At 43.7% G+C, this 15,605-nt stretch overlaps 1 protein-coding gene across 2 annotated transcripts in view; it reads right to left on the minus strand.

Annotated features, from left to right (window-relative positions):
- Positions 1 to 15,605, minus strand: part of LOC132405061 (diacylglycerol kinase theta-like) — a 345,666-nt gene that overhangs the window by 289,033 nt on the left and 41,028 nt on the right. For both annotated transcript variants that reach the window (XM_059989791.1, XM_059989792.1), the window contains exon 2: positions 3,463 to 3,542. In XM_059989791.1, the coding sequence (XP_059845774.1) occupies positions 3,463 to 3,542 (80 nt within the window). The remainder of the gene's footprint in view (positions 1 to 3,462; positions 3,543 to 15,605) is intronic.

Consider the following 15,605-nt stretch of genomic DNA (forward strand, 5'->3'; position numbering starts at 1 on the left):
CACACTTCATTTCCGCAATTAACACAGGTAAACCGACCTCGCCTTGTACCGTTACCGCCTAAGCCTGTTGCGCCAAAGCCCTATCACTCTGCTACCTCTCACTCTGCTGCCCACTGGATATGGTGGTCTTCTTTTTAAACTTTTCCCACTCTACTGGCTGACGTCACGCGCCTGCGCAGTCTTGCCTCTCTTTACCCTGAGTAGTAAAATGCCTTCTGTCCAGAAATCCTTAGCAGTTCCACTTGCAGCCTTCTTGCTTCGAATCTAAAACCACTGAAGATTCCTTGCCTTTTTAAACTTTTCCCGCTCTGTTGGCTGATGTCACACGCCTGCACAGACTTGCCTCTCTTTACCTCGAGTAGTAAAATGCCTTCTCAGAAATCCTTTGCCGTTCCAATCACAGCCTTCTTGCACTGAACCTTGAGTATTGTAAACAGTTTTGGGCTCTTCATCTAAGATGTGCTGGCATTGGAGAGGGTTCAGAGGAGGTTCACAAGGATGATTCTGGGAATGAAAGGGTTATCATACAAGGAACGTTTGATGGATCTTGGTCTGTATTCATTGGAATTCAGAAGGAAAGGAGGGATCTCACTGAAACCCTTTGAATGTTGAAAGGCCTACACAGAGTAGATGTGGAAAGAATGCTTCCCATGTTGGGGAAGTCTGGACCTAGAGTGCACAGCCTCAGGACAGAGAGGCATCCATTTAAAGCAGAAAGGCAGAGAACTTTCTTTAGCCAGACAGTGGTGAATTTGTTACCACAAGCAACTGTGGAGGCCAGGTCATTGTGTAAATTAAAGGGAGAGATTGATACGTTCTTGATTGGACATAGCATCAAAGGTTACGGTGAGGCAGCCAGAGAGAGGGGCTGAGGAGAAAAAAGGATCAGCCATGATTGAATGGCGTGGAAACTTGATGGGCTAAATGGCCTAATTCTGCTCCTATGTCTTATGGTCTTATATTGGCCTCTTTCAGTTCCATTTTTTCTTGTGTTGTTGCTCATTCTTTCTTGTTGCGGATTGGTGAGCTAGGAGTTTCAGTGATGTTAGTTTTGTGTGAGGGAGAGATTGGGGGTGCTTGGAATTTCAGTTTTTGTTTCCTTTTCTTTTCGTGCAGGGGGGATTGATGTCTTTCTTTCAACTATTTATATAGTTTTCTGTACGCTATGGCTATCTGCAGAAGATGAATCTCAGAGTTATATTCTGCATACATATTTAACTTCTTTTCCTTCTGCTAGCTGAGCTACCGACTGCAGTTGACATCTGCACAAAGCAACTGGTGTTAAGGTACCAGTACCCAGCCTTTGACCCTTCCCCTGACAGCAGAAATGGTTCCGCTGGGCTTTGTAGCTAAGCCACACATGAAGGTCAGGAGCTGAACTTGGTTGTCAGTGGCTATTTGAGGCTCATGCCATTTGGAGCATTTAACAGATAGTGGGAGCTTTTCTCCATTACCACCCTCCGCTATAACAACCTTAAGGAATCTGGGCCTGTATTCACTGGAATTCAGAAGAATGTGGAGAGTCCTTTTGAAACCTATCAAATATTGAAAGGTCATTATAGAGTGGATATGAAGATGCTTCCTACAGTGGGTAAGTCTAGGCCCAGAGGGCACAACCTCAAAATAGGGAGACCTCCATTCATAACAGAGATAAGGAGGAATTTTTTTAGTCAGAGGGTGGTGAATCAGTGGAATTCATTGCCTCAGGTAGCTACAGAGGTTAAGTCATTTGGTATACTTAAAGCAGAGATTGATAGGTTCTTGATTAATCAGTGCGGTAAACTTTACAGGGAGAATGGGGTTAAGAGAGATAATAATCAGCCATATTGGAAAGACTGAGTAGACAATGGGCTGAATGGCCTAATGCTGCTCCTATGTTTTATGGTCTTCGACTTGATGGGTTACTAAAAGTGAATTTAATCTGCTTCCCCCAGCCATAAACATTCACACTGCATTGCATTCCAATCATTAAAAATGGAATTTCTAGTCTCTTCAGTTTAATACGCGTGATCTGTACATGTGAGCTTTGTGGCTACACAATTAAAATATTCAGAAACAGAAACCAGATTAATTAAATGTAAAGAACACCCATGTTTCTTTTAAATAATGTGCTCGGAAACATTATGTTTGTAATGTATTTAAAATAACTACAGGCAATCCCCGGGTTACGTACGAGTTCCGTTCCTGAGTCTGTCTTTAAGTCGGATTTGTACGTAAGTTGGAACAAGTACATCCGGTATTATTTAGCGTCAGTTAGTCAAATGTTAGTCTTAGTATATAGCATATATTTTACCTTTCTATGCATATAAAACACTTAAACGTATGTATTCCAATAATTAAACCACTGCGTTGCTTAGTAATAATTGTAGCTTTCATTGGGGCGGGGCCTTTCACATGCTCCATTATTCTTACTTTGTCTGTTATCCTTTAAAATTGTTCCGATCATTGACCGACTGTAGCCTAATGCTTTTCCAATGACCGATGGCGTACCACCTCGTTCCAAACACTTCGTTATTTCCACTTTATTTTCAATTGCAATCGCTTACCGTTAATGTAACAGAAACACTGCGGGCAGCGGGTCCCGACCTGCGCCGGCTCCCGAGGTCCACTGGGTCCTAAGGACCACCGCACTGAATTCCCCTGGTCCTAAACTGCACCACACTGAGACAGGTTAAATGGGACAAGTGGGGACTGTGCTGGGTTTGGGTATTTGATCCTCCACAATATTCCGCGTGGGAATTTAAACTGGAGGTGGCAGTGTTTTTTTTTACAAGGTCAAGTTGCGAGCTCGACATCAACCCGGCACGAATGGTACAGGAGTCACTGGATCGACATCAACCTGGCACTGGAGCGGTGTGTCACTAAATTGAACTCGGAAACCTCCATTCTCTAGTCTGACGCTGATTTGACTGCACCGCCAGCCAACCAGAACCGGGGGGGGCTGAGTCAGGGTGAATCTTACTAAGAAAAATTTAAGCCAAATGCAAACTTAAACACTCAACACAGCGTCAACGGCAATGACTTAAAATGGCAGACGGCGTTCTCCTTCCTCGGTTCATAAGTACGAGTTGTCATAAGTCGGACATTCGTAATTCGTGGACTACCTGTACAGTGTATAATCATTTCAGAAACACTGATCTACCACCTTACAAGCAGAGAACTCATCAGAATGTCACTTCATTCTCAATTCAGCGACTGTTTCACTCCAGCAAGGAATCATGACATGCCAGAACTGAACTCATGGATTCAAGGGAGCTGGGTGTTGAATTCATTGTCTGAGAGGCGTTCACGTGGGATCTTGATGAAAATTCTGTAATCTCTACATTGCTGTCTGAGAGAAAGTGCAGCAAAGCAACTTTTTTGCAAAACCAAGGACAGTGGACTTAATGACCCCACACGTGCTGTATATTTCTCAATGAATGGTGAACCTTTGTAGCTTCACTATGCCACTAGTTTGCTTACCTTTACCAGGTCTGGTGCCAAACATGAACAAAGAGTCTTCACGTTCTTCAGACACTTCTCGTGGCACATGAAATTACAAACTGTGAAAGAATAAACAAAGATCAAATGTGTAAAAATTGCCCTGTGAAAGAAATGTGCATAAAGTACTGCATATTCTAGTAATAATGGGCATAATTTATTTTCTGGTTCTTATCATATCAGAGGATCTGCCCTGGGACCACCATGAACAGTAAATGCCATCACAAAGAAAGCACAGCAGCTTCTCAACTTCCTTAGAAATTTGAGTAGATTCAGCATGTTATTCAAAACTCTGACAAGCTTCTATAGATGTACGGTAGAGTATCCTGACTATGTCACAACCTGGTATGAAACACCGATGCCCAAGTATGGAAGAGTCTGCAGAAAATCGTAGGTCCAGCACAGGAAAAGACCTCCCCACTGCTCAGCACTTTTACACGGAGCACCAGAAGAAAGCAGCATCCAGTATCAAAGATTCCATCATCCAGAATGTACCTCTTCTCAGTGCTGCCTTCAGGAAGGAGGTACAGGAGCCTTAGGTCCCACACCACCAGGTTCTGGAACAGTTATCGGGGTCCTGAACCAGCATGGATAACTTCACTCACTCAACACTAAACTGACTGCACAACCTACAGACTCACTTTCAATACTGTACAACTCATGTTCACATTATTATTTGTTTACTTATTTGCAGACTTCAGACTTCTTTTGCACTTTGGTTGTTTGTCAGTCTTTGGTGTGTGTAGCTTTTCATGTGTTTTGCTGTTTTACTGTAAATGTCTACAAGAAAATGAATCTCACGGTAGTTTATGGTGACAAATACATAGCTTGATAAGAAATTTACTTTGAAAATGCTGGAAGTATGAAGTTAAACAAGCAATATGTGTGAAGTGCTGAACAGTCCTGATGTTTGATACATTGAAGGGATGTAGGCTTTGCAAGCTGAGCCAGCATTTAATTGCTCATGAGAAGGTGTGGCAAGCCACTTTCTTTAACCACCATTGTCCCTCAGGTATAGTTATGCCCACAATGCTATTGAGGAAGGAGTTCCGGGACTTTGACCCAGCAATGGTGAAGGAACAATGATTTATTTCCAAGTCAGGATGGTGTGGTGCTTGGAAGGCAACTTCCAGGTGGTGCTCCAATCCTTTATTTATTTGTTTATAGATCCAGCCCTTCTGGCTGCAATGCCCAGCAACCCTCTATTTAACCTAGCCTAATGACCAATTAACCTACTAACTAGTACGTCTTTAGGCAGTGGGAGGAATCCAGGGCACCCAGAGAAAACTCACACATTCCATGAGAAGAGCGTACAGATTCCTTACAGATTATGGTGGATTTGAACCCTGAAAGGCCACACCTGAGGTGTCATGCTAACCGTCACTCTACTGTGGCACTGATCCTTCCAGCTGGTAGAGGTTGTGGATTTAGAGTCAGAGTTATGCAGCACAGAAACAGAACCTCTCCACAACTCAACTGAGCTCGCCCCATTTTCCTGAATTTGCCTCAGATCCACCAGGTTCATCCATGTACCTGACCAAATGCCTTTCAAACTTTGCAACTACACGTGCCTCTATCACTTCTGGCAACTGTATGAAAAAGTTGCCCCTCAGATTCCCTGTAAGGTGAGGGGAAATAGTTAAAGGGGACTCTCCTACCCTGAGAAAAATGACTGATCATTCACCATACTTATGCCTCTCATGATTTTATAAACCTCTGAATGGGTCTTCCCTCAGCCCCCGATGCTTCAGGAAAAAAACAGAGCCTATCCAGTCTCTCCCTGTAGCTGAAAACTTTCAGTGCTGCTAACATCATCGTGAATCTTTCACCAGCAGAATGCTCTCTGTCCAAAAACTGGGTGACCAGAACTGTACACAATACTCGGTGTGGTCTCACCAATGTCCTCTACAATGTCCCAACTCTGATACTCAATATCCTGACCAATGAAAGCAAGTGTGAACAAATCTTGCCTTCTACCCTCTATCTACCTGTGCCTCTTCTTTCAGGGATCCCTATATCTGAACCCCTTGGTCTCTCTGTTTGGCAACACATTCAAAGGCCCTGCCATATATCAATGAATAAGTAAATAAATAATCACTGTGCAAGCCATGCCTGGTTTCACCTCACATTTGCCGAGTTAACTTCGACCTATCATTCCTTGTTCTCTTTTCAATTTGATGTGGACCCCAATATAATTTTTAATAAACTGTTCACCCTGTATATCTCAGACTTTAGATGACACTGAGTCATATCATCTGCAGAAATTCTCTGATGGCTCAGCAACAGTTGGGTGTATAAAGGGAGGATGGGAAGATGAATTCAGGGCCCTAGTCAAATGGTGAAAGCTGAATCATCTGCAGCTCAACATCAGTAAGACAAAGGAGATGGTGATGGACATTAGGAAGACGAAGCCTGCACTGCTCACTGTTACTACTGATGGTAAGGACGTGGATGTGGTGAGGATCTACAAGTACCTGGCGTGCACCTAGATGATAGACTTGAGTGGAGCACCAACACAGAGGCTGCGTACAAGGGTCAGAGTTGCCTCTACTTCCTGTGGAGATTTGAGGTTCTTTGGAGTATGCAGGCCTCTCCTTCACATGTTCTACTAGTCTGTTGTTGTCAGTACAACCCTCTATGTGGTGGTGTGCTCGGAGGTGATGCCAACAGGCTCAATAAACTGATAAGGCTGGCTCCATTAAAGGAGTCAAACTGGACAGACTGGAAGCTGTGGTATAAGAATGTGGAGGTGGGGGGAATCTATGGAATGTTGAAAGGACTGGATAGGGTGAATGTGGAGATAATGTCTCCTATGGTGGGGGAGAATAAGGGGTAGGTCATTTAGGACAGAGTTAAGGAAAAACTTCTTCTCCCAGAGAGTTGTGGGGGTCTGGAATGCATTGCCTCGGAAGGCAGTGGAGGCCAATTCTCGGATGCTTTCAAGAAGGAGCTAGATAGGTGTCTTATGGATAGGGGAATCAAGGGATATGGGGACAAGGCAGGAACCGGGTATTGATAGTAGATGATCAGCTATGATCTCAGAATGGCAGTGCAGGCTCAAAGGGCCGAATGGTCTGCTTCTGCACCTATTGTCTATTGTCTATCCCACTCAACCCCATAAATCTGTCTATCCAATACAGAAACTATCAACTCCCACCTTAAATATACCCAAAGACTTGGCCTCCATCACACTGTGGCAGAGCATTCCACAGATTCACTACTCTCTGGCTAAAAAACTTCCTCCTTACCTCTGTTTTATAAGGTCACCCCTCAATTTTGAGGCTGTGCCATCTAGTTCAGAATACCCCCACCATAGGAGACATTATCTCCACATCCACCCTATCCAGTCCTTTCAACATTCCATAGACTCCCCCCACCCCCACATTCTTATAAATTCTAGAGCGTACAGGACCAAAGCTGCCAAACATTCCTCATGTTAACCCCTTCATTCCCAGAATCATCCTTGTAAACCTCCTCTGGATTCTCTCCATTGACAACAGATCCTTTCTGAGATATGGGGCCCAAAACTGTTGTCAATACTCCCAGTGCAGCCTGACTACTGTCTTATAAAACCTCTGCAGCATCTCCTTGTTTTTATATTCTATTCCCCTTGAAATAAATGCCGACATTGCATTTACCTTCTTTACCACAAACTCAACCTGTAAATTAACCTTCTGGGAGTCTTGCATGAGGACTCCTAAGTTCCTCAGCATCTCCAACATTTGAATTCTCTCCCCATTTAGATAATACTCTGCACTATGGTTCCTTTTACCAAAATGTATCATCATACACTTCCCAGCACTGTATTCCATCTGCCACTTTTTTGCCCATTCTTCCAATTTGTCTAAGTCCTGCTGCAATCACATGGCTTCCTCAGCACAACCTATCATTCCACCCATCTTCGTTTCATCCACAAACTTTACCATAAAGCCATCAATTCCATTATCCAAATCACAGGCCCCTTTATTCCCACTCGCTGCCTCCTATCTGTCAGCCATTCCTCTATCCATGACAGTATAGTTCCAATAATGCCACAGGATTTTATCTTATTAAACAGCCTCATGTGAGGCACCTTATCAAATGCCTTCTGAAAATCCAAGTAAATGACATCCACTGCCCTCCTTTGTCCACCCTGCTTGTTACGTCCTCTAAGAAATCAAACAGATCTGTCGGGCATGATTTCCCTTTAGTTTGAATTGACTTTATTTCTTACATCCTTCGCATTCATAAAAAGTAAAAATCTTCTTACAGAACCATGCTGACTTTGACTTATTTTATCATTAGTCTCCAAGTACCCCAAAACCTCATCCTTAATAATGGACTCCAACACTTCATCGACCTATGAGATTAGGCTATCTGGCCTGTAATTTCCTTTCTTTTATCTTCTTCCCTTCTTAAATACTGGAGTGACATTTGCAACTTTTTGATGCCAGAATCATGTGATTCTTGAAAGATCAATTCCAATGCATCCATCTTCTTTTCAGCAACCTCCTTCAGGACTCTGGGATGTAGTCCATCTGGTTCAGGTGACTTATCCACCTTAAGACCTTTCAGTTTGCCGAGCACTTTTTTCTTTGTAATGGCAATGGCACTCTCTCCTGCTCCCCGACATTCACAGATCTCTGACACACTGCTAGTGTCTTCCACAGTGAAGACTAAAGTAATCATTCAGTTCATCTGCCATTTCTTGGTCCCCCATTACTACCTCCAATATTAACTCTCACCTCCATTTTACTCTATACAACTGAAAAAACTTTTAACATCCTGCTTTATATTATTCGCTAGTTTGCCTTTATCGTTCATCTTTTCCCTTATGGCTTTTTTCATTGCCTTTTGTTGGATTTTTAAAACGTCCCACCTCATTTTTGCTACCTTTTATGTAGTCCTTAACTTCCCTTGTCAACCATGGTTGCTGATCCTTGCTATTGGAGAACAATTTCTTCTGTGGGACATCTATCCTGTGCCTTTTCAACTATTCCCAGAATCTTCAGCCTCCACTGCTCTGCCATCATCGCCAGCAGTATCCTCCTCCAAACCAGCCAGGCAAGAACCTCTCTCAGCCTCTGTAATTCCCTTTATTCCACTGATTCATCTGATTTATGTTTCTCCCTCACAAATTCCAATATGACTTCAATCATATTACGATCACTGCCTCCTAAGAGTTCCTTTATGTTAAGTTCCCTGATAAGATCTGGGTTATTACACAACACCCAATCTCAAACAGCCTTTCCCTGAGTAGTCTCAAGCACAAGCTGCTCTAAAAAACCATCTCATAGGCATTCAACAAATTCCCTCTCTTGCGATCTGTCACCAACCTGATTTTCCCAATCCCCTTGAATATTGAGGTCCCTCATTATTGTAACCACCTCTACTGTCCACTAACACCATTAAATTTGGTGGCTTCCACTATCTCACTAACCAAGCCACCTACATTCTCACTCAATTGTATAGAGAACAAACTACTATTTGGAAGGTGCTCTCTATGAAGGCTTGGTGAGTTATACCATAAGATATAGGAGAAGAATTAAGGTACTAGGCCATTGGTGCTGCCACTGCATCCCGGCTGATTCATTATCCCTCTCAACCCCATTTTCGTAGCTTCAGATGGTGCAATGTGTCCTGTAGATGGATAAAGTGCTGCTACAGTGTGTCAGCGAATGGTTGTACATGCAGAGGGTGTCAGGTGAGCTGCTGTGGTGACGAGTATCCTGAAGGTTGTTGAGCTGCAGTCGGCTGGACAAGTGGAGAGAACTCCTTCAAACTCCTGACTTGAGCTTTGTAGGTGGTGAGCCAGCTCTGTGGAGTAAGCAGGTGAATTACTCATGGCCAAATTCACAGGCTCTGACCTGCTCTTGCTGCCACACTGTGTCCAAGGCTACTTCAGGTCAATGGTAACCCCTTAGGATATTGCTAGTGGGGGTACCATTGAATGCCAGGCAGTGATGGCAGGATGTTCTGTCGTTGGATATCATAATTCCTGGCTCAGGTGTGGCATTTTTGTTACTTACCATCCAACATTCATGGCTGGGATATTGTCCAGGTCTTGCTGCTTTGGTGTGCACTGCTCTATTCTCTGAGGAGGCATGAACGGTGCTGAATATCGTGCAGGCATCAGTAAGCATCCCCACTCCTGACCTTATGACTGAAGCAAGGTCATTAATGAAGCAGTTAATGGGCTGTGGACACTACCCTGAGGCTGAGATGATTGACCTCTAACCATCACAGACAACTTCCTTAGTGCTGCATACCATTCCGTTACCCCTATTTCCATTGAGTCCAGTTTAGTAAAGGCTTTTCGATGCCACATTTATTCAAATGCAATGAGACAAGAAGGAACCCAAACTGCTTTCAGTAAATAACCTTAAGTCAAAACCTAGAACAGTTAGCAGAATCTGCATCGGGTTTAATATCACCAACATATATCATTAAAGTTTGGTGTGTTTACGCAAATAGTACACTGCAATACATAATAATAAAGGGGAAAACATGAATTACAGTTTGTGTATATAAAAAATAGGTCAATAAGTGGTGCAAAAATAGAAATAGAAACGTAGTTAGGTACGAGAGTTCAACGTCCATTTAGAAATCAGATGGCAGAGGGGAAGAAGTTGTTCCTGAATCGTTGAGTGTTTCAGGCTCCTGTACCTTCTTCCTGATGGTAGCAATGAGAACAAGGCATATAGAGGCCACAAGCATGACCCAAGTTCCCACTTGCAGTTCTAATTCCCCATCAGACTTCAGCTGTACTCTTTGCCACTTCTCCCTCACCCACTCCCACCCCAACAACAAAACTCAATTAAGTTCAGTCAGGCTGTTTGCAGGTAATGGAACATAGAAACTGAGTTTTTAAAAGTAAGATATCAACAGTTTAGGGCCAGCATGTTTCTGTTTGAGTGAACAGCAAGTCCAGCAAAAGCAGAGTGTTTTAGTTCATGAGGGACATTGAGCATCCGACCAGGATAAAAGAGATGTGTCTAGTATGCAGCTGGAATCAAGCAAGAACTTTGAAAAGTACAACGAATACAGGAAGACACTTTAGGAAAGTAGAAGGGTAAATTGGGGACATAAAGATATCCCCAGCAGACATGATAAAGGAGAATCACAAAATATAGCACAAGTATATTACAGGCACCTGGGGAGAAAGTTTGTTCCTTTAAGGATCAATATAGCAATCTATATATACATATGTGGAGTCATAGAAACAGATGGTCTGAAAGGTAGTCTTTATTGCAGGTGAAGTGACACTTCACCTGCATGTCTGTTGGGGTCATATACAGTTGGCCATCCTTATCCGCGAGGGAATGGTTCCGGGACCCCTCGCGGATACCAAAATTTGCGGATGCTCAAGTCCCTTATTCAACCTGTCTCAATGCAGTGGATCTTAGGACCCAACGGAACCCCAGACCTGTCTCAGTGCGGTGGACATTAGGACCCGGCACCAGAGCTCTGAATGCGCAGTGTTTCTGTTCACGAAAATAATCACAATCACAATTAAAAATAAAGTGGAAATAATAAAGCGATCGATAAGAGGTGAAACGCCATCGGTCATTGGAACAGTGTTAGGCTACGTCAGTCAACGATCAGAACAATTTTAAAGGGTAAAGTGAGAAAGGCCCTGCCCCAATGAAATCTACAATTATCTACAAAAATCTACAATTAAATCTACAACTAAGCAACACAGTGGTTATATACTGGCTGGGTAGTCTCCAACCTGATGGCATGAACATTGACTTCTCTAACTTCCATTAATGCCCCCCCTCCCCTTCTTACCCCATCCCTGATATATTTAGTTTTCTCCTCCCTTTTTTTCCCTCTCTCTCTGCCCATCACTCTGTCTGTTCTCCATCTCCCTCTGATGCTCCCCTCCCCCTTTCTTTCTCCCTCGGCTTCCTGTCCCATGATCCTTTCCCTTCTCCAGCTCTGCATCCCTTTTGCCAATCACCTTTCCAGCTTTTAGCTTCACCCCACTCCCTCCTGTCTTTTCCTTTCATTTCAGATTTCCCCCTCCCCCTCCTACTTTCAAATCTCTTACTATCTTTCCTTTCAGTTAGTCCTGAAAAAGGGTCTCAGCCCGAAACGTCAACAGTACTTCTCCTTATAGATGCTGTCTGACCTGCTGTGTTCCACCAGCATTTTGTGTGTGTTGCTTGAATTTCCAGCATCTGCAGATTTCCTCGTGTTTGCAGTGGTTTAATTATTGGGTTTGGGGTTTTGAGTTTTTGATCCTCCATATCAACCCGCCACGGATGGAGAGTGCACTCGAAAGCGGTCTGTCACTGGCTCGTACTCGAAAATGGTTTCCGAGCGCGGTGCTGAAACAAATATTCTTAATTGTTTTATATGCATAGAAAGGTAAAATATATACTATATACTAAGTCAAACGTTTGACTAACTGACGCTTAATAATACCGGATGTACCTTTTCCAACTTACTCAGTAAGAGAACTTCTGATTTTTTTCGATCCCAATCCATGATAACCCACGCACATCCTCCCATATACTTTAAATCATCTCTAGATTACTTACAATACCCAATACAATGTAAATGCTATGTAAAATAGTTGTCATACTGCATTGTTTAGGGCGGGGGTCGGCAACCTGCGGCTCCCGAGCCATTTGTGGCTCTTTCACCTCTGTGCTGCGGCTCCCTGTGGCTTTGGGAAATAATTGGTCAGTATTTAATTAAAATGTATTTTATGTTAGTTTGTTAGCTTTTGAAATGTAATTCTAAATTTGAAGATTATGGTGATCTTGTACAATCTAAGTGTGGCGACACATTTCCTGGCACATCCGAAACGGCTCACAATTAGCCAGCATTCAGGCTAAGGGAGATAGCCTACGGGGGTTTGTGAGTACGCGTCTTTTGCAGCATCTGCGTCCATGGGGGCTGGGTTGAGGGAGGCTTAAAAGCAAGGCTGTTTAGTTCGAATAAAGTTATTCGACTGCAGTTTACTGACTGCGTGAGCACACCGCTACAACGTGTTTTTATCGCTATTAATATACGTCACCACTGCCAATACCTGACACCCGCCAGTGCGCGATTTCTTTAATTTTTCGATCCAAGGTAAGCCAACTATGGAGAATTCTAAAAAAAGAAAAGTGACTGAAGAAAACAGAACGTTTAATGATACGTGGACAGATTCATTTGCTTTCACTGTTGACGAGACTGGTTTACCGGTATGCTTAATATGCAATGAGAAACTAGCAAACAACAAAAAGTCAAATGTCGCAAGGCATTTCCAGAATAAACACGCAGCCTTTGCTCAAAAATATCCGGATGGAGATGAGAGAAAAAAAGCCGTTTCGGAACTGATGCGGAAGGTTGATCTGAGCAAAAATCATTTCCAGAAATGGATGAAGTCTGGAAAATCAACGACATACGCCAGTTATATTGCCGCTCAGGAAATAGTCAGGCACGGGAAGCAGTTTACAGATGGTGAATATATAAAAGAATCTTTCATTAAGATTTCAGAACATCTATTCACGGACTTTAAAAACAAGAGTGAAATTGTGCAGAAAATCAGGGATATGCCCCTCTCTGCAAAGACTGTCAAAGACAGAACCATAAAAATGGCAGAAGACATCACAAGACAGCAAATTAAAGACATCAATTCAGCTGTGGCCTACTCGATTGCCTGTGACGAGTCTAAAGACAAAGGTGATATTGAACAAATAGCGTTGTTCTGCCGGATTGTAAACTCTGCCGGGCCACAGGAAGAACTGATTGAGTTGATACCTCTAAAAGACCAAACACGGGGGGAGGACATCTGTGAGGCTGTCTTGAATTGTTTAAGAGCCAAAGGAATAAAGACCACCCATCTGGTGTCAGTAGCTACTGATGGGGCACCGAATATGACGGGAACGCACAAGGGATTTGTGGCTTTACTGCAGAAGTCGCTGGACAGAAAGCTGCTGACTTTTCACTGCATCTTGCACCAAGAGGCACTGTGCGCTCAAACATTTCCTCCGGAATGCACAGAAGTAATGGATGTTGTCATTCAGATTGTCAATAAAATAATGGCAAAAAGTTTAAATCACCGTCAATTCCGTTTGTTACTGGACGAGCTGGAAAGCGCATATTCTGATCTCCTGCTGCACAACAAAGTCCGGTGGCTGTCCAAAGGGGAGGTGCTGAAACGCTTTGTCGCGTGTCTGGAAGAAGTGAAAACTTTCCTGGGCAGCAAAGGGCTCAACTTTCCTGAGCTGGAACAGCCAGAGTGGCTGGAAAAGCTACACTTCATGGTAGACATGACAGCACACCTGAACACGCTGAACACAGCTCTTCAACGGGGTAAGGACGTACAGCCCTGCACATGTTGGAGGATGTTTTGGCATTCGAGCGCAAGTTGACGTTGCTTGCCAGAGATTTACAGAAAGGCACATTGTCTCACTTCCCCAATTTGAGAGAGTTCAAACAAGGTCACGACATGATAAATTCGGAGTATTTACATTCTGCAATCATCGCAATGCAAACATCGTTTGGGAAACGCTTCTGTGAGTTCAGAGAGGAAAAAAACACATTATCCTTCCCGGTCACTCCCCTAAGCATCGATCCATCCCTACTAAATACGACTGCATTGTCAGGTGTGAGTCAACCTGAACAAGTATGATAAATATTTTAATTGCCTATTATTTTACGTATATTCATATGTTTTCATTGTTCAGTGAAATAGTCCTTTTATTTTTCAGGTTGACAGCTGGCTGACGTTATTTTTGGTTTGCTGCTGGCGGCAAATTTAAGTTTGGCGTTTTTCATAAATACAAGAAGGACTCAAATAGACGTTGAGTATTTTACTTAAAAGTAACCTTCAACCCAACATCTTTTTTTCGGAGTTCAAAATGTTTTTGTTGCATGCAGAAATGTAATTTCATTTTCTCTGCAGGAGTTCATCAATTTCATAAATGCAACACATTATAGTTTGTTTATACATAGCATAAAGGCAAAACAAAACGTTGTATGCAGTGTTATTTCATTTTAAATGTCAAGCGGGTTTTGCGGCTCCCAGTGTTTTCTTTTCTGTGGGAAACGGGTCCAAGTGGCTCTTTCAGTGGTAAAGGTTGCTGACCCCTGGTTTAGGGAATAGTGATAAGGAAAAAAAAATCTGTACATGCTCGAACAACAAGTGCTGGAAGAGCACTTCCGGGTTTTCACGATTCACGGTTGGTTGAATTCGCGGATAAGGAGGGCCGACTATACTGTGCCCAGTGCTCCCAGTGAGGCTTCCTGTACATCAGTGAGACCTGGCAGAGATTGGAAGACCGCTTCACTCTGTCTGCCAGAAAAAGTGAGATTTCCCAGTGGCCACCCATTTTAATTCCACTTCCCATTCCAATATGTCTATCTATGTCCTCCTCCACTGTCATGATGAAGCCACACTCAGGTTGGAGGAACAATGCCTTATCTACCATCAGGGTAGCCTTCAACCTGATGGTATGAACATCAATTTCACAAACTTCCAGTAATGTGCCCCTCCACCATTCCCCATCCCCTTTTCCTTCTCTCGCCTTGCCGACCCATTGCATCCCAATGGTTCTCCTCCCCACCTTTTCTTTCTTCTCTGGCCTTCTGCCCTCTTCTATCAGACTGTCCCTTCTCCAGCCCTGTATCTCTTTCTCCAATCAACTTCCCAGCTCTTCATCCCTCTGCCTTCAGGTTTCACCTATCACCTTGTGTTTTTCTCTTTCCCCTCCCCTCACCTTTTAAATCTACTCCTCAGCTGAACGTTCTCCGTGCTGGCCTCAATGTTCTCTATACGGGTCTGAATATCTCCGTACCGGTCTGAGTGTCTCCGTACCGGTCTGAGTGTCTCCGTACCGGTCTGAGTGTTCTCCGTACCGGTCTGAGTGTTCTCCGTACCGGTCTGAGTGTCTCCGTACCGGTCTGAGTGTTCTCCGTACCGGTCTGAGTGTTCTCCGTACCGGTCTGAGTGTCTCCGTACCGGTCTGAGTGTCTCCGTACCGGTCTGAGTGTCTCCGTACCGGTCTGAGTGTTCTCCGTACCGGTCTGAGTGTCTCCGTACCGGTCTGAGTGTCTCCGTACCGGTCTGAGTGTTCTCCGTACCGGTCTGAGTGTCTCCGTACCGGTCTGAGTGTCTCCGTACCGGTCTGAGTGTCTCCGTACCGGTC

Source organism: Hypanus sabinus, chromosome 14 (genome assembly GCF_030144855.1).
Source record: "Hypanus sabinus isolate sHypSab1 chromosome 14, sHypSab1.hap1, whole genome shotgun sequence".
NCBI lineage: Eukaryota > Metazoa > Chordata > Chondrichthyes > Myliobatiformes > Dasyatidae > Hypanus > Hypanus sabinus.